The sequence below is a fragment of the Pan troglodytes genome, chromosome 6, assembly GCF_028858775.2.
Source record: "Pan troglodytes isolate AG18354 chromosome 6, NHGRI_mPanTro3-v2.0_pri, whole genome shotgun sequence".
Classification (NCBI taxonomy): domain Eukaryota; kingdom Metazoa; phylum Chordata; class Mammalia; order Primates; family Hominidae; genus Pan; species Pan troglodytes.
In genome coordinates, this window is record NC_072404.2 from 173,932,246 (window position 1) to 173,955,641 (window position 23,396).

Here is a 23,396-nt window from a genome sequence, read left to right on the forward strand (position 1 = left end):
ACTACAACAGGAATTAAAATTCTGCCTTCATAACAGAGTGTGGCTTGATTTTCGGCTATTTAACACCTGTTCCTCAGCTTCCTCCCCTGTGAGCTGCAGAAAACAAGGGCCTCTGTTTCATGAGATTACTGTGAAATTAGGTGACAAAATAAATGTCAAGACAGCAGTGCATGACTTGCCCACAGCAGTTATTAAGCACTGGGTATGATTGCTGTTGTCAGCACACGTAACAATACGTATGTGCTCTTTTCAAGCTTCTTACTCTCGTCTCTTCACATCTAACTTGACCCTTTCCCTCTACTCCATCCTTACTACCATGTTTGAAACATAACTTCCTTTCATTTATTCTTTATGTCTCATAATTTTTCATTTCTTAAGACTTTCACGCCCAGGCGTGGCCACTCAGGTCTGTAATTCCAACACTTTGGGATACCAAGGCAGAGGACTGCTTGAAGCCAGAAGATTTAAACCAGCCTGGGCAACATGGTTAAAACCCTCTCTCTACAAAAAGTAAAAAAAATTAGCTAAGATGGTAGCGCACACCTGTGGTTCTAGCTACTTAGGAGGCTGAGGTGGGGCGATTGCTTGAGCACAGGAGTTTGAGGCTGCAGTGAGCTATGATTGTGCCACTGCACTCCTGACTAGGCAACAGAGTGAACCCCCATCTCTTAAAAACAAAACAAAACGGGGCACAATGGCTCAAAGCTGTAATCCCCGCACTTTGGCAGGTGGAGGCGGAAGAATCACTTGAGCCTAAGAGTTTGAGACCAGCCTGAGTGGAGACCCCCGTCTCTACAAAAACTCCCCAGGCGTGGTGGCATGCACCTGTAGTCCCAGCTACTCAGGAGGCTGTGGTAGGGGGAATCCACTGAGCCCGGGGGGGTAAGGTTGCAGTCGGTGGTGATCACGCCACTGTACTCCAGCCTGGGTGACAGAGTAAGACCCTGTCTCAAAAATGAAAGAAGCACTTTACCTTTAGAGTACTACTGCTTACTTTGACAAGCATGAGTGTATTAAAATCACAACTCTCAACGAGCTGTCAAATCAAACTCTAAGCCTTTACTTGAAAGTCTAGCCACCTCCTATGCTCCCAAGTTCCCAGGCTTTTTCTTTATGGTACTAGCTAAGCCATGTACAGACTGCACTAAAAAACACAATCAACACACTATTCTAATAAGTGAAAATGGGGCAGGCATGATGTGCATCAGATAACATACTCCCCAAATGATGTGGAGATGAGGGGACCAACCCCACTCCAGATGACTGGGCACTACCTAATGAAGGACAAACACCAGAAGGCAACATTGCCCAGCTGCCGGGAGTCTTGGTCAGCACACAGTCTGGCCAAGGACCCTGCACAGGACTCCACATGCCATTCTATCCATCCCTTCATCAGAAAGCCTGGGTTTGACACTTGTAAGACATTGGTACAGTAGATGAAAATGCCAAAGCTATCTTTATTCAATCAGCACTCCTCTTAATACTCTTGCTATTCTCCAAGGATCTTCTTATTCAGCTGGCATCAAACTTAAAGTGTGTGTGATGGAACTCAAACATAATTAAATTATTCCTAAAATAAACCCAGCTGAGATGGAATTTTAACTATCCACAAACACGAACATGCTGTAACTTAGGGCATAACAGGCTAAATGTGGCCTTCGGCCTGACTCTACAGCCCTGGAGCTAGTATGGTTTTCACCTGGCTAAAGGGCTGTAGAAGAAGGGAGGGAGAGACAGCAGGACAATGTGCCAGAGACTTAAGGCGGAGTCCAAGCTAAAACATGCATGACCCGGCCACGTACAGACAGAGCACGCGGCCCCTGCGGCCACGTACAGACAGAGCACGCGGCCCCTGCGGCCACGTACAGACAGAGCATGCGGCCCCTGCTTTACAGCATTTAACTTGTCACTGGGACTTTAACCTGCACTCACACGGCACTTTAACTTGTAATTGTGTTTTTTCCCATCTGTGGTTACCATTTTAGGTGTTGAAGGTAAAGTCAACACTGAAAGTGTCCTACAGGCGTCCCGTGTGGAGGCGTGGGCTCGCCCTACGGGCGTCCCGTGTGGAGGCGTGGGCTCGCCCTACGGGCGTCCCGTGTGGAGGCGTGGGCTCGCCCTACGGGCGTCCCGTGTGGAGGCGTGGGCTCGCCCTACGGGCGTCCCGTGTGGAGGCGTGGGCTCGCCCTACGGGCGTCCCGTGTGGAGGCGTGGGCTCGCCCTACGGGTGTCCCGTGTGGAGGCGTGGGCTCTTGCACAGGATGGCCACACCTCAGGCATGTCACAGGAAAAGCAGCAGCACATACAGGCAGGTGTCACACGTAAGGCTGCACAGGAGGCACGGGGTCTGGAGTAACTGCTTCTGAGACAGAGCATTCTCTGCACACAGAAAGTCAGCTCTGATGGAGAAAGGTGGCCAGCAGCCTGGAGATCATGGGGTGTACACTGGTGCCCACTAACAGGTGGCAAATACACAGTGACCATGCCAGACCCTCCCACAGCCACATCTATCACAACCCTGAACCGCACTGTACGGGGATGTCTGTTTGCTGACTCTGCTGTGTGTGCAACAACGTGTGCGGACTGTGTGTGTGTTTACAAGAACTATCACGTTCTGAGTCTTTAGGCATATAAAACAGTGTTACCTTGGACTGTTGCTACTTAAACACTGATTTAAAAATAGAAAAAGAAAAACTTCCCATGATCAACTAAATGTACTCTTGAGGCTTTTACGAAAGGTGGTATTAGGAAGTGTCAGCTTTCCTTTTTATATAATGTGACTCCATTAACAAAATCCATCTTTTCTTCCACTTACGTAATGAATGTTGTACCTAACATACCAGCATTAGAGTCATTAGTAGTTTTGTTTTTTAACATCCCGAGAGGAGTAAACACCTTAAACTTGTCAATTACTGCACATTTAGCATGAATTCACATATCAAACTCACTCACAGGAAAGACTACTTAAAACTAGTGCTTCCGAAAAGGGCGTGCTGACAGAAGAACGTGGAGCAGAAAGACACGTGGTGGAGAAAAAGTCAGTGTTAAAGAGAAGCCATGAGACGGAGGCTGACATGGCCAAGACGGCACCGCGGACAAGAAGGCAGCAGGACGCCCTCCCGACAGAGACGGGAAAAGGCACCACGGCTGGAGGCAGAGCCTGAGTGACAGAGACAGGAAGGGGCACCACGGGCGAGAGGGCAGCAGGACAGCCTCCCAACAGACGGGAAAGGGCACTGCAGGTGAGAGGGCAGCAGGACAGCCTCCCGACAGACGGGAAAAGGCACCGCGGCTGGAGGCAGAGCCTGAGTGGGAAACACAGGGGCACCCGGTAGACCTTGGTGAACAATTTTCTTCAGAACATAATTTGAAGCTGTCTGTTTGTTTTTTGAAATAGGGTCTCGCTCTGTCACTAGGCTGGAATGCCGTAGTGTGATCATGGCTCACTGCACTCTCCACCTCCTGGGGCTCAAGTGATCCTCCTGCCTCAGCCTTCTATGTAGTTCTGACCATACACGTGCACCACCACACCCAGCTAACTTTTAAATTTTTTTGTAGAGACGGAGTCCCACTTTGTTGCCCAGGCTGGTCTCAAACTCTTAAGCTCAGGCCTCCCAAAGTGCTGGGATCACAAGCATGAGCCACCGCTCCCAGTTGAAGTTGTTTAAAAAACATATACCCAGCTAGCTGGGAGGCTGAGGCAGGAAGATCACTTGAGCCTAGGAGTCTGAGGCCAGGGAGGGGAACATAGTGAGGCCCCGTCGGAAAAAAAAAATTTTAAAAGAAAATGTGTTTTTTGGCCGGGCACGGTGGCTCACACCTGTAGTCCCAGCACTTTGGGAGGCTGAGGCGGGCAGATCACGAGGTCAGGAGATCGAGACCATCCTGGTAACATGGTGAAACCCCGTCTCTACTAAAAATACAAAAAATTAGCCGGGCGTGGTGGAGGGTGCCTGTAGTCCCAGCTACTCGGGAGGCTGAGGCAGGAGAATAGTGTGAACCCGGGAGGCAGAGTTTGCAGTGAGCCAAGATAGTGCCACTGCACACCAGCCTGGGCAACAGAGCGAGACTCCGTCTCAAGAAAAAAAAAAAAAAAGAAAATGTGTTGTTTTGTGTTTTCACAGCAATCTGACTGTGTGCACGTGAGGATACTTTAGAGAACACTGACCTGCTGGCCCACGTCGACCTTCGTGAAACTAAAGGTGCTAAGGTGGGTGTTTGCTCCCCGCACGGCTGGTTCTATAGTTTCTCGAAACAACTTCTCTATAAATTGGCAAATGAAAGGCCACATGTGTTTTACAGTCTGGAAAGGAAAAAGAACTCAGTTTAAACAAAATGCTGTATAATGCATGACACACACGAGTGCTCGTGAGAAACTCTCGCAACAGACCAAACCTGGTTTTGAAAATAAAGGGCGGGAGGATCTTCGTGTTATGCAAAATCAACATGATCTAAATTCTAGAAAGTTATTAGAAAAACCAACTACTGATTAACCAATATGTTGCAGGAACTAGTTATTCTGGTTAAATATGTCAGCACATTTAAAGATTTCTAGAAGTCCTGTGGTTTCAACTTGGTGCTGAAAACAACATTAATATTTATATAGTTCTTCAATTGTAATCCCAGCATTTGGGAGGCTGAAGCGGGTGGATCATCTGAGGTCGGGAGTTTGAGACCAGCCTGACCAACATGGAGAAACTCCATCTCTACTAAAAATACAAAATTAGCCAGGCGTGGTGATGCGTGCCTGTAATCCCAGCTACTCGGGAGGCTGAGGCAGGAGAATCACTTGAACCCAAGAGGTGGAGGTTGTGGTGAACCGAGATCATGCCATTGCACTCCAGCCTGGGCAACAAGAGTGAAGCTCCGTCTCAAAAAAAAAAAAAAAAAAAAAAAAGATTGTTATTGATTATTGAGTTTCTTGTAAGTTATTTCTTTCTTTGTCATGTTTTTTAAAACTTATGATTGTTATAAAATAGACTTGAGCCCTGGCTGTTCAGAAAAGAAGACACATGGCCAGAGACACAAATATGCACATGCCTATACTTTTCTCAAGTCAAAGAGACAGTTCTCACTCTCTGGAAAGAAAAGAAATGCATTTGTTGTGACTGAGGTCTTTGGGGACCAGAAGCCAACCCACTAAAGTCCAAACGAGCTCAAATATTACCAACATGCAAATCCCCAAATATGGAAAGATGGTATCTCATCCTCCAATTCCACTGATGGATGGTAGTTGGTATACTCTAATCTTACCTTATTTAGCCATTCTGCTCTTTCAGTGTCTGGAAAATGAACCTAGGAGGAAAATACACACATATGACTTAACTCCCAACAACTGTAAATAAAATGTCAAGCAGGCAATTTCATATTCTCATCATATGTCCTATGTTTACAAGATGCTTCTTTAAAACACTCTGCTCTAGGTAGATAGAGCTCCCTCTCCCCTCTCCCCTCTCCCCTCCCCCCTCTCCCCTCTCCCCTCCCCCCTCCCCCCTCTCCCCTCCCCCCTCCCCCCTCTCCCCTCTTTCCACGGTCTCCCTCTGATGCCGAGCAGAAGCTGGACGGTACTGCTGCCATCTCAGCTCACTGCAACCTCCCTGCCCGATTCTCCTGCCTCAGCCTGCTGAGTGCCTGCGATTGCAGGTGTGCGCCGCCACGCCTGACTGGTTTTCGTATTTTTTTGGTGGAGACGGGGTTTCGATGTGTCGGCTGGGCTGGTCTCCAGCTCCTAACCGCGAGTGATCCACCAGCCTCGGCCTCCCGAGGTGCCGGGATTGCAGACGGAGTCTCGTTAACTCAGTGCTCAATGGCGCCCAGGCTGGAGTGCAGTGGCGTGATCTCGGCTCGCTACAACCACCTCCCAGCCGCCTGCCTTGGCCTCCCTAAGTGCCGAGATTGCAGCCTCTGCCTGGCAGCCACCCCGTCTGGGAAGTGAGGAGCGTCTCCGCCTGACTGCCCATCGTCTGGGATGTGAGGAGCCCCTCTGCCTGGCTGCCCAGTCTGGAAAGTGAGGAGCGTCTCTGCCCAGCCGCCATCCCATCTAGGAAGTGAGGAGCGCCTCTTCCCGGCCGCCATCACATCTGGGAAGTGAAGAGCGTCTCTGCCCGGCCGCCCATCGTCTGAGATGTGGGGAGCACCTCTGCCCTGCCGCCCCGTCCGGGATGTGAGGAGTGTCTCTGCCCGGCCGCCCTGTCTGAGAAGTGAGGAGACCCTCTGCCTGGCAACCGCCCCGTCTGAGAAGTGAGGAGCCCCTCCGCCCGGCAGCCACCCCGTCTGAGAAGTGAGGAGCGTCCTCCCTCCTCGTCTGGGAGGGAGGTGGGGGGGTCAGCCCCCCACCCGGCCAGCCGCCCCGTCCGGGAGGTGAGGGGCACCTCTGCCCGGCCGCCCCTACCAGGAAGTGAGGAGCCCCTCTGCCCGGCCAGCCGCCTCGTCCGGGAGGGAGGTGGGGGGGTCAGCCCCCCGCCTGGCCAGCCGCCCCATCCGGGAGGCGAGGGGTGCCTCTGCCCGGCCGCCCCTACTGGGAAGTGAGGAGCCCCTCTGCCCGGCCAGCCGCCCCGTCCGGGAGGGAGGTGGGGGGGTCAGCCCCCCTCCCGGCCAGCCGCCCCATCCGGGAGGGAGGTGGGGGGGTCAGCCCCCCGCCTGGCCAGCCGCCCCGTCCGGGAGGGAGGTGGGGGGATCAGCCCCCTGCCCGGCCAGCCGCCCTGTCCAGGAGGTGGGGGGGGCGCCTCTGCCCGGCCGCCCCTACTGGGAAGTGAGGAGCCCCTCTGCCCGGCCAGCCGCTCTGTCTGGGAGGGAGGTGGGGGGGTCAGCCCCCCGCCTGGCCAGCCGCCCCATCCGGGAGGCGAGGGGTGCCTCTGCCCGGCCGCCCCTACTGGGAAGTGAGGAGCCCCTCTGCCCGGCCAGCCGCCCCGTGCGGGAGGGAGGTGGGGGGGTTAGCCCCCCGCCTGGCCAGCCGCCCCATCCGGGAGGTGAGGGGCGCCTCTGCCCGGCCGCCCCTTCTGGGAAGTGAGGAGCCCCTCTGCCCGGCCAGCCGCTCTGTCTGGGAGGGAGGTGGGGGGGGGTCAGCCCCCGGCCCGGCCAGCCGCCCCGTCCGGGAGGGAGGTGGGGGGGTTAGCCCCCCGCCTGGCCAGCCGCCCCATCCGGGAGGTGAGGGGCGCCTCTGCCCGGCCGCCCCTTCTGGGAAGTGAGGAGCCCCTCTGCCCGGCCAGCCGCCCCGTCCGGGAGGGAGGTGGGGGGTCAGCCCCCCGCCCGGCCAGCCGCCCCGTCCGGGAGGGAGGTGGGGGGGTCAGCCCCCCGCCCAGCCAGCCGCCCCGTCCGGGAGGGAGGTGGGGGGTCAGCCCCCCGCCCGGCCATCCGCCCCGTCCGGGAGGGAGGTGGCGGGTCAGCCCCCCGCCCGGCCATCCGCCCCGTCCGGGAGGGAGGTGGGGGGATCAGCCCCCCGCCCGGCCAGCCGCCCTGTCCGGGAGGTGAGGGGCGCCTCTGCCCGGCCGCCCCTACCGGGAAGTGAGGAGCCCCTCTGCCCGGCCAGCCGCCCCCTCCGGGAGGGAGGTGGGGGGGTCAGCCCCCCGCCGGGCCAGCCGCCCCGTCGGGGAAGTGAGGGGCGCCCCTGCCCGGCCGCCCCTACTGGGAAGTGAGGAGCCCCTCTGCCCGGCCAGCCGCCCTGTCCGGGAGGGAGGTGGGGGGTCAGCCCCCCGCCCGGCCAGCCGCCCCGTCCGGGAGGGAGGTGGGGGGGGTCAGCCCCCCGCCCGGCCAGCCGCCCCGTCCGGGAGGTGAGGGGCGCTTCTGCCCGGCCGCCCCTACTGGGAAGTGAGGAGCTCCTCTGCCCGGCCACCACCCCATCTGGGAGGTGTACTCAACAGCTCATTGAGAACGGGCCATGAAGACAATGGCAGTTTTGTGGAATAGAAAGGGGGGAAAGGTGGGGAAAAGATTGAGAAATCGGATGGTTGCTGTGTCTGTGTAGAAAGAGGTAGACATGGGAGACTTTTCATTTTGTTCTGTACTAAGAAAAATTCTTCTGCCTTGGGATCCTGTTGATCTGTGACCTTACCCCCAACCCTGTGCTCTCTGAAACATGTGCTGTATCCACTCAGGGTTGAATGGATTAAGGGCGGTGCAAGATGTGCTTTGTTAAACAGATGCTTGAAGGCAGCATGTTCGTTAAGAGTCATCACCACTCCTTAATCTCAAGTACCCAGGGACACAAACACTGCGGAAGGCCGCAGGGTCCTCTGCCTAGGAAAACCAGAGAACTTTGTTCACTTGTTTATCTGCTGACCTTCCCTCCACTATTGTCCTGTGACCCTGCCAAATCCCCCTCTGCGAGAAACACCCAAGAATGATCAATAAAAAAGAAAAAAAAAAAAAAAAGACTAAAACACTCTGCTCTAAAGCTTGGGAAACTGGTCTCCAAGGAGGGAAAGTGAAATGCATGGCACCCCAGCTCTTTACGTTCTGAGAACACAATGAGCAAAAAAGTTGAGTGTGGAAAATGCCATCAGAGTCTTCTCTGCACCCCATTGTCCAGAGGAAATTCATTGGAATCTGAAACATCATAAATTATACAAAACTGACCTCTACCTTTTTAAAAAAACATGTTTCTAATTTGTCAGTAGTATTATCATCATGTCCTGGCAATCTAGGCTCAGAGCCCCTACCCTTCCCAGGCCAGACGTGGTGGCCCAAACCTGCAAGTCCCAGGTACTCAGGAGGCTGAGGTGGGAGGATCCCTTGAGCCCAGGAGCTTGTCTGCAATGTGCTACAATCATGCCTGTGATTAGTGCTGCACCCTAGTCTGGACAACATAATGAGACTCCATAAAATAAAGTAACAAAATATAAACTAAAATAAAATTCACTCTTCCCTTTTGCTTTTCTCTTTTGGCCCAAACCAGCTAAGAGATACCTTTCCTTACATGGCTCCTCTCCGTACCATCATCTCCCACCTTCACCCAGATAGGGATCCCTCTTACAATTCTCCAGGTAGGGCCTGGATACTGGAGAAGGGTTTGTACAGGAGAAAAGAAACCTATTTAGGGCCAGGCATGGTGGCTCATGCCTGTAACCCCAACACTTTGGGAGGCTTAAAGCCAGCAGTTCAAGACCAGCCTGGCCAACATATTCTTGCAAACCTCTTTTCCATGCATTTATAAGCATGTATAACTTACATTAGACATGTTTCTATACACACTTGCATATGCGTACGATATTTTTAAGACTATGTGGCCTCTTAATTTTTTTTTTTTTGAGACAGAGTCTCACTGTCACCAGGCTGGAGTGCAGTGGCGCGATCTCGGCTCACTGCAACCTCCGCCTCCCGGGTTCAAGTGATTCTCCTACCTCAGCCTCCTGAGTAGCTGGGATTGCAGGCGCCTACCACCACGCCTGGCTAATTTTTGTATTTTTAGTAGAGATGGGGTTTCACCATGTTGGCCAGGATGGTCTCGATCTCTTGACCTCGTGATCCGCCTGCCTCTGCCTCCCAAAGTGCTGAGATTATAGGTGTGAGCCACCGATCCCGGCCAAGGATATTTTATTTTAGCCCCAATGGCAGAGAAAATATTTTCTTTCTCTTTTTTTAAATCCAGAGACAGGGTCTCACTCTGTCACTCAGGCTGGAGAGCAGTAGTTCAATCATGGCTCACTGCAGCCTGGAACTCCTGGGCCAAAGTGATCCTCCCGCCTCAGCTTCCTGAGTAGCTGGGACTGGGACTACAGGCGTGTGCCAACTGGCTAATTTTTAAAATTTTTCAGAGACAGGATCTCACTATGTTGTCTAGGCTTGTCTTGAACATCTGGCCTCAAGCAATCCTGCCTCAGCCTCCCCCTGTGTTGGAATTACAAGTGTGAGCCACTGTGCCCAGTCCACTTTTTTTTTTAATAGGTTTCTTTTTCTTTTTTCTTTCTTTTTTTTTTTTTTTGAGACAGACTCTCCCTCTGTCATCCACGCTGGAGTGCAGTGGCACGATCTCGACTCGCCACAACCTCCACCTCCCAGGTTCAAGTGATTCTCCTGCCTCAGCCTCCCGAGTAGCTGGGATTACAGGCGGGTACCGCCACACCCTGCTAATTTTTGTATTTTTAGTAGAGATGGGGTTTCACCATGTTGTCCATCACTGCCTCACTGTAGGCATGGGTGCCAACCCTTGCCTGTGTGGTGACATCAGCACCCCCCGAGTGGCACAGAAAGCACGTGCAGTGAGGCAGTGATGGACACGAGCACGGGAGGAGGCGGCACCCACGCCTGCAGTGAGGCAGTGATGGGCAGGAGCGTCGGAGGCAGCGGCACCCAAGCCTGCAGTGAGGCAGTGATGGACAGGAGCATGGGAGGAGCTGCCTGTAGTGCCCCATTCCATTCTGGAATGAATAGAGAAACCCTCTGCCCAAATAAGCTTTGAATATAAGTGAACTGGCTTGTATTAGAATTTACTGGTTAACTGGCTTGTATTAGAATTTACACAAAGTGGCTTTGAAAATCGAGCCGTCTCTTAGTAGTGTTATCCCAAGGCATTCAATAGTTCTGAGGTTTTTCATCTATGAGTGATTATCCCAATGTGCTAAAGAAAAAGAGAAAGAGAATATATCAGATTTGAACAAAGCAAATCTGTTATGAAATTTTAAATTCTGTTCACTAAGTCAAAAATCTGCTTCTCACTAATACATATTCATAAACATTTGCTTATTTTGCATAAAACAGAATCTAAAGTAGCAAAAACATCACAGAGAAAGACTGGGACACACAGGGATCACAGAAAACACCGTCCTCAATCACACAGGAACACAGGAACACAGATTCGGTTTTAAATCTTATCTTTCAACTTAAAAAAAAGACTCAAATCTCTCTTAAGTTCTAATTATAAAACAAATTTCTATATTTATATTATCTGTATGAACTAGAAATAATCATTGTACGATTATTCACGTTTCTATATTTGAGTTGACACCACCCGCAAAAATCTCTTTAATGTTATCTTTTAAAAGAACAAAGGCGTATTTTAGATTCTAATACGCTGCTGCTATTACCAAAGTTGTTTTGTTTAGAAAAATTAAACCAAATATACAAAGACAGAACATTTAACTGTGCTCCAGGAACTCCACATACAATATTTTGTTTAATCCTCACCAGAACCTTTGAACAATTAGTGGCTCCATCTAACAGAAAACAAAATGCCTCGGGGGAACAGGTAGAATAAAGAGATCCAGACCCAAAGGACTCCAGAGTCCTTCCTGCTATGCCCTGCTGAAGTATACAGGATGGAATTGACATAACTGGTCAAAATTTTCTTGCCAATTAAATCATATTCTTCCTATATCCAAACATAAAAAAATTGACAGCTAACATTTAAAACAAAAATTAAGTAAAAGGAATGTCTTTCTTCAAACAACATTCCCCTTGAAGACCAGTATTAACAATCAGAACTTGCATAGGATTTTATTGTTCATAAATTCCATGTCCTATGCACGATATAAGCATTTTTTTTTTTGAGATGGAGTCTAACTCCGTCACTCAGGCTGGAGTGCAGTGGCACGATCTCAGCTCACTACAACCTCCTCCTCCCGGGTTCAAGCAATTCTCCTGCCTAGGCCTCTCGAGTAGCTGGGACTACAGGTGCCCGCCACCACAAGTGGCTAATTTTTGTAGTTTTAGTAGAGACAGGGTTTTGCCATGTTGGCCACGCTGGTCTCAAACTCCTGGCCTCAAGTGATCCCTCTGCCTCGGGCTCTAAAAGTGCTGGGATTACAGGCATGAGCCACCACACCAGGCTGATATAAGCATTTTTAATTACAAAAAAAAGTACAGCAGGCACTTGACAGGGAATGTAGAGGAGTTATTTTAAAATTCCATTAACATTAGTAACACTGAAACATGCAGTTATCAATTCTGCTGACTCATTCCTTTTTAAAAATTAATAGCCTAGAATAAGTTTAGATAGGTAATGTCTGAGAAAATATGAAGAAAGATGCTATACCTGAGGCATTGCTGATTTAATACCTTTAAGTAAAATTTAAAAGATAAATGGATAAAATGATTCTTTTAGAAACAAAATGCCACTAAACATGAAATCATGAACTTGCCAATCAAGTTCATTTATTCAAGATTCTTCCTCATTCCAAGAAGGATTTGAGCTTTGCTCAATGCTGCATAACCCTTTAGGCACTATTTTAAAAAGAAAAAAACAAAACACACAAAATTCTTACTGGAAGCAATGGTTGGTTGCAGGGAAGAATTCTTTCCCTCTCTTAGACCACAACTAAAGGGGAAGGGAGAAGGAATCTGAGTCCCTGGCACAGCAATCGAGAGTGTGCCCTGGGGCAGGCCCCACCAGCATAGGTGGGGGCCAACGCGCCGTTCCCCGGAGCACACCTAAGTGAGAGGGTCACCCATTTACTGGCCATCTGAAAACACCAACGTTCCTACACCACGTGGCTAGTTCTACGTTAAGCCTATAAAATGAACAACATCTAAGTGGGTAGCTTTGTTTCCTTGTGTAAAATCAACACAGTCTCAAAAATGGAACAGATAAGGCAAAAAGGACCAGAGAACCTCGGTTCTACAAGAACATGAGACACCTCTTCTTTATCAGTTACATCACAAGAGAAATCGGAAACTCTGGTTTCTAGAAGCCTTTAGGCAAGCAACACACCTTTACTTGGAAGCACTCAGCATACTACAGGTTTACTTAAACAGATGTGGCCTGCGTTCAAATAATTCAGTCTGGAGAAATACTAAAAACGTTAAATATTTAAAATGTTTTATATTGTTCTCTCTGAATATGAATTAAAGTCAGCGCAAATGGTCAAAAAGACTTGCAGAAAGTTAAAACTGCCCAGAAAATTTTGGTTCACACACAGCACAACAAAAGGGAGTCCAAGGTTCTAACACACACAGGACACCTTCCTGGAGCAGCCAGGACTTGGGGACTGCTGAGAAAGGTGAGGCGCGCGACAAACCCAAACTGTTGAGAAAGGTGAGGCGCGTGACAAACCCAAACTGCCGAGAAGGGTGAGGCGCGTGACAAACCCAAAGTGCTGAGAAAGGTGAGGCGCGTGACAAACCCAAACTGTTGACAAGGGTGAGGCGCGTGACAAACCCAAACTGCTGAGAAAAGTGAGGCGCGTGATAAACCCAAAGTGCTGAGAAAGGTGAGGCGAGTGAAAAACACAAGCTGCCGAGAAGGGTGAGGTGCATGAAAAACCCAAGGCCTCATTCAGTGCTTTCCAAGAAAGCTGGTGTCCTGCACTGGAGGGAAGAGAAGCACTTCTGTGGGGCCTGGGGAAAAGCAACTCAGAGCCACCTCTTCATATTATCAGATTATGATGAGAAAAAGTATTAGGGACAGTATTCCTGACAGTGGACGAGACTTCCAGGCACTCGGCGCTTCAATGTTTAGAACTGTAAGGCACGAGGATCTGACGGAGCACTTGTTAGCTCTCCACATCAGTGGGGATCTCTGCTCGTCCCCACAGCTGGGCTGCTGAACTTAGCAGTAGAGTGACTTAAATATAATTTGGTACCAACACAAATTTGTGCCTTCTGATCTTTGTATAATCAAATGTCTTTACTCATCTCCCAAACTATCTGTCCCTCCTCAAGATCCTCAAATCCTATCTGCCTGTCTTCTCTAGAGACTTTGGTCAGTATTCATGGAAACTGAAAAAGCAGGTCAGAAATCTTGATTAAATGGTATTTTTTTCAAAGATATTAGGATGCTTTATCCAAATAGTTGCTTCTACAAAGAAAGTAGTCAAGGTTAAAAAGGTAGAGAGGAATCTAAAAACATCTGTCAACCCTGTAATAAGCTGTCACAGTATGGTCAAATTACTACCTCCAATAGTAAAAGGAAATTGCACAAGATAACCATTTTTATCTATTTCTAGTCTACATAAAAAGCAGGCCATCAATTAATTCACACAGTAAATAAAGCAATTGATCTTTTCCAAAATCCACAAGGTTGTAATTTTCTCTGTGGTTTATGGGCTTCGATTACTGCAACAGAGTAACTGGATACCCCAATGCTTTGATGCAATGACACTGCTTAAAAATCCATCTGTTTAAGGTCATTTCTTAACAGAAAACATTTTCAAAATTCTCCCCAGGTGCTTTTTACATTAACGAGAAATTTCACTAGGAAATCCGAAAAGACACTAATATCCCTGAAGTTTTTAACTGAGACCACTGGTAGTGATCATGGTCACTCCTTGACTTTCTCACCACAAATCAAATGGTGTTGTCTACCAGAGCTATGGCAAATTGTTGCTTTCTTATGTCACCTAAAACTCTTAACAGTGTAAAATAAGGACTCTTGCCACGAAAGGAATGACGGCTGAGCCACAGCTGTGGCCACCATGGGCCCCAGGGACACAGGGCTCTTTTGGCCTGAAGGACACTGGCAGCAGAGCCAGCGCTGGTGCACACCGCGTGGGAGGCGCCGGCGCACACCGCGTGGGAGGCGCTGGCGCACAATGCGCAGGAGGCACTGGCCTTGAGAGGGCTTCCTCACTGTTTGCAACACTTCATCACTATTTCTTCATTAGACAAGTGACCATTATCTATTCTGGTAGATCAGAAAACAGAGTCAAAGAAAAACTTAAAAACTAGGTTGATCCCAGCATACCTTTCATAACAAAGCTGTCTAAGTCACTTGAAATCCAAGTCTTAAATTCCTAAGAGAACGTACCCTGAATTTCATGTTATATCTGACATATACTCTTCCTCTATCCGTTTATTTTTTAAAGGGGTTAAGCCCCCTTTTAGTGCATGCGTGAAATATTAGGAGAATTTAAACCAGGACTAATATTCAATGGCAGAGTCAAAATAGGGATGCCTCACAGCTTCTACTCAGGAGAACAGGGTATCCCTTCATGGAAACACTAACGTCAACAGACTTATTTACATATAAACACATGTCCGTGAAGAATATTTTTCAAAGATTTGAAGCATATTCTCACAAAATTCTGAAGTCCTTTAGACATTTTCCTGTCTCTGCTAAAAGAAAGGTCACACAATTATTTCATAATCGTGATTTAAGCTGAAGTTCTGGCATGAGTTACATCAATATCACAAATTAAAATGACTCCAAGAATAGGAAATCTGTCTTCTCATCTCCTTCACTAAAACACCTAAGACAATCCGGTTGTTTTTATTTTAAATTTAAATCAAATGAATATTAATTCAAATATACACGCTTATGTTTTGACTGGAATGGATTAAAAGATAGATGGGCAATTGTAGCACTGAATTAATTGCATATATTCTGTATACTACTTAAATGAATCCAGCTTTGTGTGACTATATACATACTATATATAGTTTATTCTAATATATATATATGAGAAACTACATGAGATTGTAAAAACAGTGTTATTTGAAACCCCGTCTCTACTAAAAATACAAAAAATTAGCCAACCGTGGTGGTGGGCGCCTGTAGTCCCACCTACTCAGGAGGCTGAGGCAGGAGAATGGCATGAACCCGGGAGGCAGGGTTTGTAGCGAGCCGATATCGCACCACTGCACTCCAGCCTGGGCGACAGAGCAAGACTCCGTCTGAAGAAAAAAAAAAAAAAAAAAGAATTACAGAAGTGACTGGAATACTCAAAATCTATCTACATGGATTCAGAATTAACATCGGACTTAAAATTTATCTGTGAATTTTACATTTTGAAGAAATAAGTTTATGTATCTCCTAGGAGCTTAACTTTATTCTCATGCAGATAGGAAATTATCGCGACTTATGAGAAGGAGGTCGGAAATTTACCACCCTAAAACTTACTGTTTCCTTTTTAATTATTTATTTGTACACAATGAAGAAACAGTAAATAATCAGACACATGAAAACACTAGTACTTTTTTCCTGAATATGATCATTACCTTCACTGGATGTTTGATACCAAGGTTCCAGAACATCTTTCCCAATTATAGCCTGTGTGCCTCACTGCTGTTTGCTGTTACACATTCCCCATAAAGGGTCAGACAGGAAATATCTGGGGCACTTACGGGCCATGAGGTCTCTGTCACTACAACTCAACCACAGTTGGAGTATGAACTAATGAGCACGGCTGTGTTCCAAAAGAACTTTAATATGGTCACTGAAATTTGAATTTCATAACATTTTCACCTCCTACAAATTACTTTCTTCCAGCCATTAAAAAATGTAAAAGCTGTTCACTGGCCACAAAAACAAAAAGGAAGCCAGGCCATGAGCTGAGGCTTGCTGCCCGCTGAGAGGGATGCGCAAACCCGCAAAAGGATGGCGCCACGGGGTAGGGCCGTCCAGCCTCTCTCTCCAGAGAGCAGGCCCCACAGCTCCAGGTGCAGAAAAATGTCTGCCAAACATTCCTTTTTTTATTAGAAATACCCCAAATCTTAACATTGGGGTAACTAAAGTGTTTGAAAACTGAACCCACTGACCTCCAATTTGTTACCTATTATAGAAATCCCCTACTTATCGGCAGTTCCACTGTGATTTCAATCACCCGCAGTCAACCAAGGTCAGAAAATATTAAATGGAAACTTCCAGAAACAAACAATTCGTCAGTTTTAAACTGCATGCTGTTCTGAGTAAGGTGATGAAATCTCACTCTGTCCAGCTCGAGACACGAGCCCCGTCCGGCACGTTCGCGCCGAGCATGCTCCCGCCCACTCACCTGTGCTGTCTTGATCGTCAGCTCAAGTGTCGTGGGATCAACGTGCTCATTTCAAGTCACCTTTATTTTACTTAATGGCCCAAAACACACCAACAGTGATGTTGGCCATTCAGATATGCCAAAGAGAAGCCATCGAGTGCTTCCTTTAAGTGAAAAGGTGAAAGTTCTCGACTTACTAAGTATCATACGCTGAGGTTGCTAAGATGTAAGAACGAATCTTCCATCTGTGAAACTGAAGAAGGAAAATAATTTCATGCTAGCTTTGCTGTCACATGTCAAACTTTAAGATGGAAAAGGCATTAAATTTGTGGCTGGGGCCTGGCACAGGGGCTCACATCTGTAATCCCAGGACTTTGCCTGTAATCCCAGCACTTCGGGAGGCTGAGGCCAGCAGATCACTTGAGGTCAGGAGTTCAAGACCAGGCTGGCCAACATGCGAAATCCCATCTCTACTAAAAAAAAAAAAAAAATTAACGAGGTGTGGTGGTGGGCACCTGTAGTCCCAGCTACTTGGGAGGGGCTGAGCCACGAGAATTGCTTGAACTCGGGTGGCGGAGGTTGCAGTGAGCCGAGACTGCGCCATTACACTCCAGCCTGGGTGACAGAGTGAGATTCTATCTCAGAAAACAACAACAACAACAAAACAAAACAAAACCAATAAATAAACAAATAAGTTTGTGCGTAGAAGACAAAACAGATGTTCTGATTGACAGCAACTGGGTTTGGTACTATCTTGTTTCACTGGGGATCTTGGAAAATATCCCCCACAGATAAGGGGGGGCTACTGTAGTAAACTTTGGATCACATTAAGCCAATTAAAAAATGGGCAAAAGTGACGGGGCGTGGTGCGTGGTGGCTCATACCTGTAATCCCAGCACTCTGGGAGGCCAAGGCGGGCGGATCACAACGTCAAGAGATCAAGACCATCCTGGCCAACATGGTGAAACCCCATCTCTACTAAAAATACAAAAAGTAGCTGGGCGTGGTGGCGTGCATCTGTAGTCCCTGCTACTCGGGAGGCTGAAGCAGGAGAATCGCTTGAACCTGGGAGGCGAAGGTTGCAGTGAGCCGAGATTGCACCATTGCACTCCAGCCTGGCTACAGAGTAAGACTCCATCTCAAAAAAAAAAAAAAAAAAAAAAAAAAACAGGGGGGATGAGGGGGGCAAAAGTATTTGTATAAACGCTTCTCCAAAGAGGATATAAAAATGGCCAAGAAGCACATGAAAAGATGCTCAACATTATGAGTTAGAGAAATACAAATCAAAATCACAATGAGGTACCACTTCATGCCCTCTAGGATGGTTAAAATATAGACAGTGTTAAGTTTAGCCTAAAGCTGTCTCCTTAACACTTTGTAAGTTTCAGCCTGAAGGTTTCCTAACTGGATGTGTGAAGAGACTGTAGCGTACTCTTAGGCCAATCACCAGGTTTTGGCCAATCACAGGCAGCCAGCTGTTCAAACCACATCCAAATAAGGCAAATGCAGAACTATAACCAGGCTGGCTGTTTCTGTAGCTCACTTTCTTTTTTCTGCTCATAAATCTTCTTCCATTACATGGATGCACTGGAGCTTCTTTGAACCTATTCTGGTTCAGGGACTGCCCAATTTGTGAATCATTCTTTGCTCAATTAAACTACGTTAAATTTAATTTGTCTGAGATTTTCCTTTTAACAACAAGTTTTGGTGAAGACGTGGGGAAATCGAACTCTCATTTGTTGCCAGTGGTAATGTAAAATGATGTAGCCCCTTTGAAAATCAATTTAGCATATTCTCAAAATATGTAAACACAGAGGTACCATATGACCCACTCTACCCACACATATATATGCAACAGAAAGGAAAACACACATCCACACAAAAACCTGTACATGAATGCTCACAGCAGCATGATTTATATTTGCCTAAAAGTCAAAACAGCTCAAAGGATCATTACTTGATAAATGGCTACACAAAATATAGCCTTTTCATACAACAGAATTATTTGTCAATACAAGAAACGAAACACTAATATATGTTACACTATCTAGTAAGTGAAAGAAGTGGGCCGGGCATGGTGTGTCTCACATCTGTAATCCCAGCACTGTGGAGGAAAGCTGAGAGGCAGGAGGATCACTTGAGCCCAGAAGTTCAAGACCAGCCCAACACAGTGAAGCCCCATCTCTACAAAATATCTGAAAATTAGATGGGCATGGTGGCACATGCCTGTGGTCCCAGCTGCTCAGGAGGCTGAGATGGCAGGATCACTTGAGCCTGGGAGGTGGAGGCTGCAATGGGCCGTGATTGCGTCACTGCGCTCCAGCCTGGGTGATAGAGCAAGACCCTGTCTTGGGGAAAAAAAAAAAAAAAAACAAAAAAAGCTCATCACAAAGGCTACATGTTATAATATTTCATTTACATGGGATGTCCAGAAGGTGTCTTCCTCTAGAGACAAAGCGAATTACTGGGTGGCTAGGGTGGGCGTGACAGGGAGAGCAGTGGAGGGGTCTGAGGATTGAGGGCTGATGGGTATAGGGTTTCTTTACAGAAGACAAAAGGATCTACTAAGAGATTTCGGTGATGGTTGCACAATCCTGAGAATATACTGAAAAACAGTTAATTGTATAGTTTAAATGGCTGGATTGTATGGTATGTGAATTATAGCTCAATACAGCTGTTAAAAAAAACAAAAGGGGTAAGGCACAGTGGCTCAAGCCTGTAATCCCAGCACTCTGGGACGCCAAGGTGGGAGGATCACTTGAGCCCAGGAGGTCAAGACTGCGGTGAGCCATGATTGCACCACTGCACTCCAGCGTGGCAACAGAATGACACTGTCTCTTAAAAAATAAAAAATTAAAAATTAAAATTAAGAAAAAAGAAATGAATATCTCAATCTATAAAACACATACTGCTTTTACCATGGCCCATTTATTTTAATTAGATACTTCCCCAAATAATAACAGAACCAAGTAAGTAGAGCCAGAGGACCCAAAGTAAATCAGTGGCCTAATTCAGAGCTCCTTGTTCGTGGCTTAACCAACCAACAAAGGTACCCAGTGAGCTATCTGGTCCTTAACGAGCACATGGCTCAGCTCAGTGATAAATGAGGGGCAAAGCCATTCCATTGTGGGTCCCAAATTATCTGCCAAACTAGTTAATCACTGAGAAATACATCAGAACTGAAATATTTGGTGAGACCATAAAGATGAACCATGCGCGTTCACAGGAACACACAGGCGCATGAACACAAGCTCCCGCACATGTGCACAGGCCGCCACAGCTCACACACACACCTGCAAACACTGGAAACGTTGCAGGATTCAGGCGGGGCGGAGACCACAGAGTGGTGAGTCAACTTTCTATGGCTGTTCTCCTTCAAGGTTGTGCTACAAGAGGTTGAGAAATCCAGAGAAATGTGGCTGAGATTCAAAGAAGCCAACAGGGTTTATGGACGTCTCAGGAGATTGGCGGGACAAGAAGTGGAGTCTGGGTCAGCTAAACCACCGGAACCTGAGGGGCCAAGATCCCTGAAAGAGGAAAGTGGGAAGAAGGGTACAGTCTCTTTCAAGAGGAATTTGCTAAATTCCTAAGCTACCCAGGGCAAGAAGCTAGCCTCGAAGGAGCAAAACAGAGCTTCTGGCAAGATGTTGTACTGAGAAAGCACAAACTGGACTTTGGGACAGACCAGGAGGCACTTAGGAAACACTGCAGACTCCCAGTCACAACATCTGGAGGGCTGGGCCTTACAGCAGAGAGTATCAGAGGCAGCCACAGCTTCCCCCTGCCACACAGCCACAGGCCGGCTCAGACCCACCCTGGAGAGGGCAGCCCGTGCCCACTCTGCCTTCCAGAGGACGGGGGAGCCCCTCTGGAGGAGTACATGCTTCAGAGCAGGGATGGGCTTGGGCTGGCTCCTGCTCACAGCCACTTCGCCGAGACTGCTAACTTCTGAGGTGTGAATATTCCCACCATGGCTAATTTCAAGCTACCGAATGACCTAACTGAATGTGGAGGTGGAAGAAATGCACAAAATCATGTAAAGGTGGTACTAGTCAGTCATCGGGGAGATGTAAGTCAGAGCCACAGTGACTCCCACTTTACATCCACTAGGACAGCAATAACAATAAGAACAGAAAAACACAAGTGTTGGCAAGGATGTGGAGGAATTCAACCTTCATATATTGCTGGTGAGAATGTAAAATGGTACAGGCATTGTGAAAACAGTTTGGCATTCCTCAAAATGTTAAACATAGACCCAACAATTCTATTCCTAGGTATATACTCAAAAGAACTGAAAATGGATATTCAAACAAAAACGTGTACATGAATGTTCATCGCAGCACCATTCAAAACAGCCAAAAGGTGGAAACAACCCGAATGGCCATTGTGGATGAATGGATAATCAAACTGTGGTACCGGAATATTCAGCCTTAAAGAGATGATACACTGGTATACGCTACAATGCAAATTAACCTCAAAACGAAGCTAACTGAAAGAAGCCACACATAAAAGATCACACACATATTACATGCCTCCGTTTACAGGAAATATCCAGAACAGGTAAACCCACAGATACAAAGCAGATGTGGTTGCCATGGGTTGGGGGAGGGGAAACAGGGTGTGACCACGAATGGGCACAAAACAGGGTTCCTTTTAGGGCAGAGAAAATGTTTTGGAACCAGAGAGAGGTGATGATTACACTACATGTAAAGGTAGTAAATGGCACTGAATTGTGTCCTTTAAAATGGTTTTATGTTATTTGAATTTACTGCAATAAAAATGAAACAAATGAGCTATCAAGCAATGAAAAGACACAGAAGAACCTAAAATGCATATTTCTAGGTGAAATAAACCAATCTGAAAAGGCCAATACTTTATAATTCCAATATATGACATTCTAGAAAGGGCAAAACTATGTAAAAAGATCAGTAAGCAAGGCAGACGGACAGGAAGAGTTGAATTGAAGCACAGAAGATTTTAGGGCAGCAAAACTACTTCGTATGACATTGTAATAGCTGATACATGCCATTATCCATTTGTCAAGATCCACGGAATGTACAACACTGAGAATGAGCTGTACTGTAAACTGTGGGCTTCAGACTAGTATTAAACATATCAACTCGGGCTCATTAATTGTGACAGACATAGCAAAGGAAGTTGTAAGAAGGGATGTGGGGGCTCTGTATTATCTGCTGAATTTTTCTGGAAATCCAGAATTGTTCTAAAAAATGAAGTCTATTAATTTAACTAAGTGAAACGGAAATAAATACCTTTCCAGACAAAAATTGAGAAAATCCATTGCTAGTAGACTTGCAGTAAAAGAAATACTAAAGTAAGTTTTTCAGGCAGGAGGAAAATCATCCCAGACAAAACGTGTTAACAGTAAGAAGGAAACAAAGACCAAGGGAGAGCACCTCTGTTCCTCGTCCCAGTGACTCTCACAGATCAAAAACGATTTACAAATATACGTTCCTCGTCCCGATGACTCTCACAGATCAAAAACATTTTAAAAATATACGTTCCTCGTCCCGATGACTCTCACAGATCAAAAACATTTTAAAAATATACGTTACTCAGGCCAGGCACGGTGGCTAACGCTGTGATCCCAGCACTTTGGGAGGCCGAGGCAGGCAGATCACGAGGTCAGGAGATCGAGATCATCCTGACCAACATGGTGAAACCCTGTCTCTACTAGAAAATACAAAAAATTAGTCAGGCGTGGTGGCGGGCGCCTGTAGTCCCAGCTACTCGGGAGGCTGAGGCAGGAGAATGGCGTGAACCCAGGAAGCGGAGCTTGCAGTGAGCCGAGATCGCGCCACTGCACTCCAGCCTGGGCGACAGAGCGAGACTCTGTCTCAAAAAAAAAAAAAAAAATTATATATATATATATATATATATATATATATATATATTTTACGTTATTCGTCCAGATGATTCTCACAGATCAAAAACGTTTTAAAAATATACATTACTCGTCCCGATTACCCTCACAGATCTAAAACATTTAAAAATATACGTTACTCGTCCCGATTACTCTCACAGATGTGAAACATTTAAAAATATATCACAGTCTGGCTGTCACCTCCTAACGTATTTAAGAATGCTAACAGTATATAAACTTAAAACACCCAGAGAAACTCCCACTGGCTAACAAGGTGGTGGCTCATTCACTTGCATTGGTTTTCCTCTTCTAGAAACAGTAACCTGCCACCACCCTGGTGTCTCTGGTGCCTTCTGCAAAGCACAGGTTTTATGGGCTGGGCCCAGCTCCCAGGGCACTGAGTATGGTCAGGCGGGTACACCTGACTTGTACTGGGGTGACTGCAGGGTCTCTCAGACCTTAGCTCCTGCTCTGAAGAGCGGAAATGACATACAATTCTCTTGGGGTTGTAAAAATGACTAGATTAGATGGTGCCAAATCCCCAGTTCCTCCCCTACTGCCATCAAGAGAGAGGAGAGAGCAGAGAATGCACGGCAGTGCACAGACCTCACAGGTCCAGGGCTGCCTGTGCTCACCTCTGACATTAGCAGAGCTTGTTTCCTTACCTGTAAAACAAAGGTGGCGGGTTAGCTGTGAGGTTTAAATGACTTCCATGTAAAGAGTTAGAAGAGAGCCTGCAATGAGTGCTAAGCACATTCACCGTTTGTTTTCTCACGGGTTTTCTGTTACACTCCTCCCAGTGCAGAGAGGCAGCCCCCTTGTGAAGCTATCCACACGATCTTCCGCCTCTCGCTTGCCTGTCTCCTGTCTCTCCAGGGAGGTGCTGGCTGCTG

General features: G+C 47.3%; 1 protein-coding gene across 11 annotated transcripts in view; it reads right to left on the bottom strand.

Moving 5' to 3' along the window:
• ESYT2 (extended synaptotagmin 2) overlaps positions 1–23,396 on the bottom strand; it is a 102,405-nt gene that overhangs the window by 64,886 nt on the left and 14,123 nt on the right. For all 11 annotated transcript variants that reach the window (XR_010159092.1, XR_010159093.1, XM_016958521.4 and 8 more), the window contains exons 2-3: positions 5,254–5,295; positions 4,169–4,303 (exon numbers count right to left, since the gene is read on the bottom strand). Coding sequence is in view for 9 of the 11 variants with exons in the window: in XM_016958521.4 (XP_016814010.3) it covers positions 4,169–4,303; positions 5,254–5,295 (177 nt within the window). In the remaining 2 variants the exon portion in view is untranslated. The remainder of the gene's footprint in view (positions 1–4,168; positions 4,304–5,253; positions 5,296–23,396) is intronic.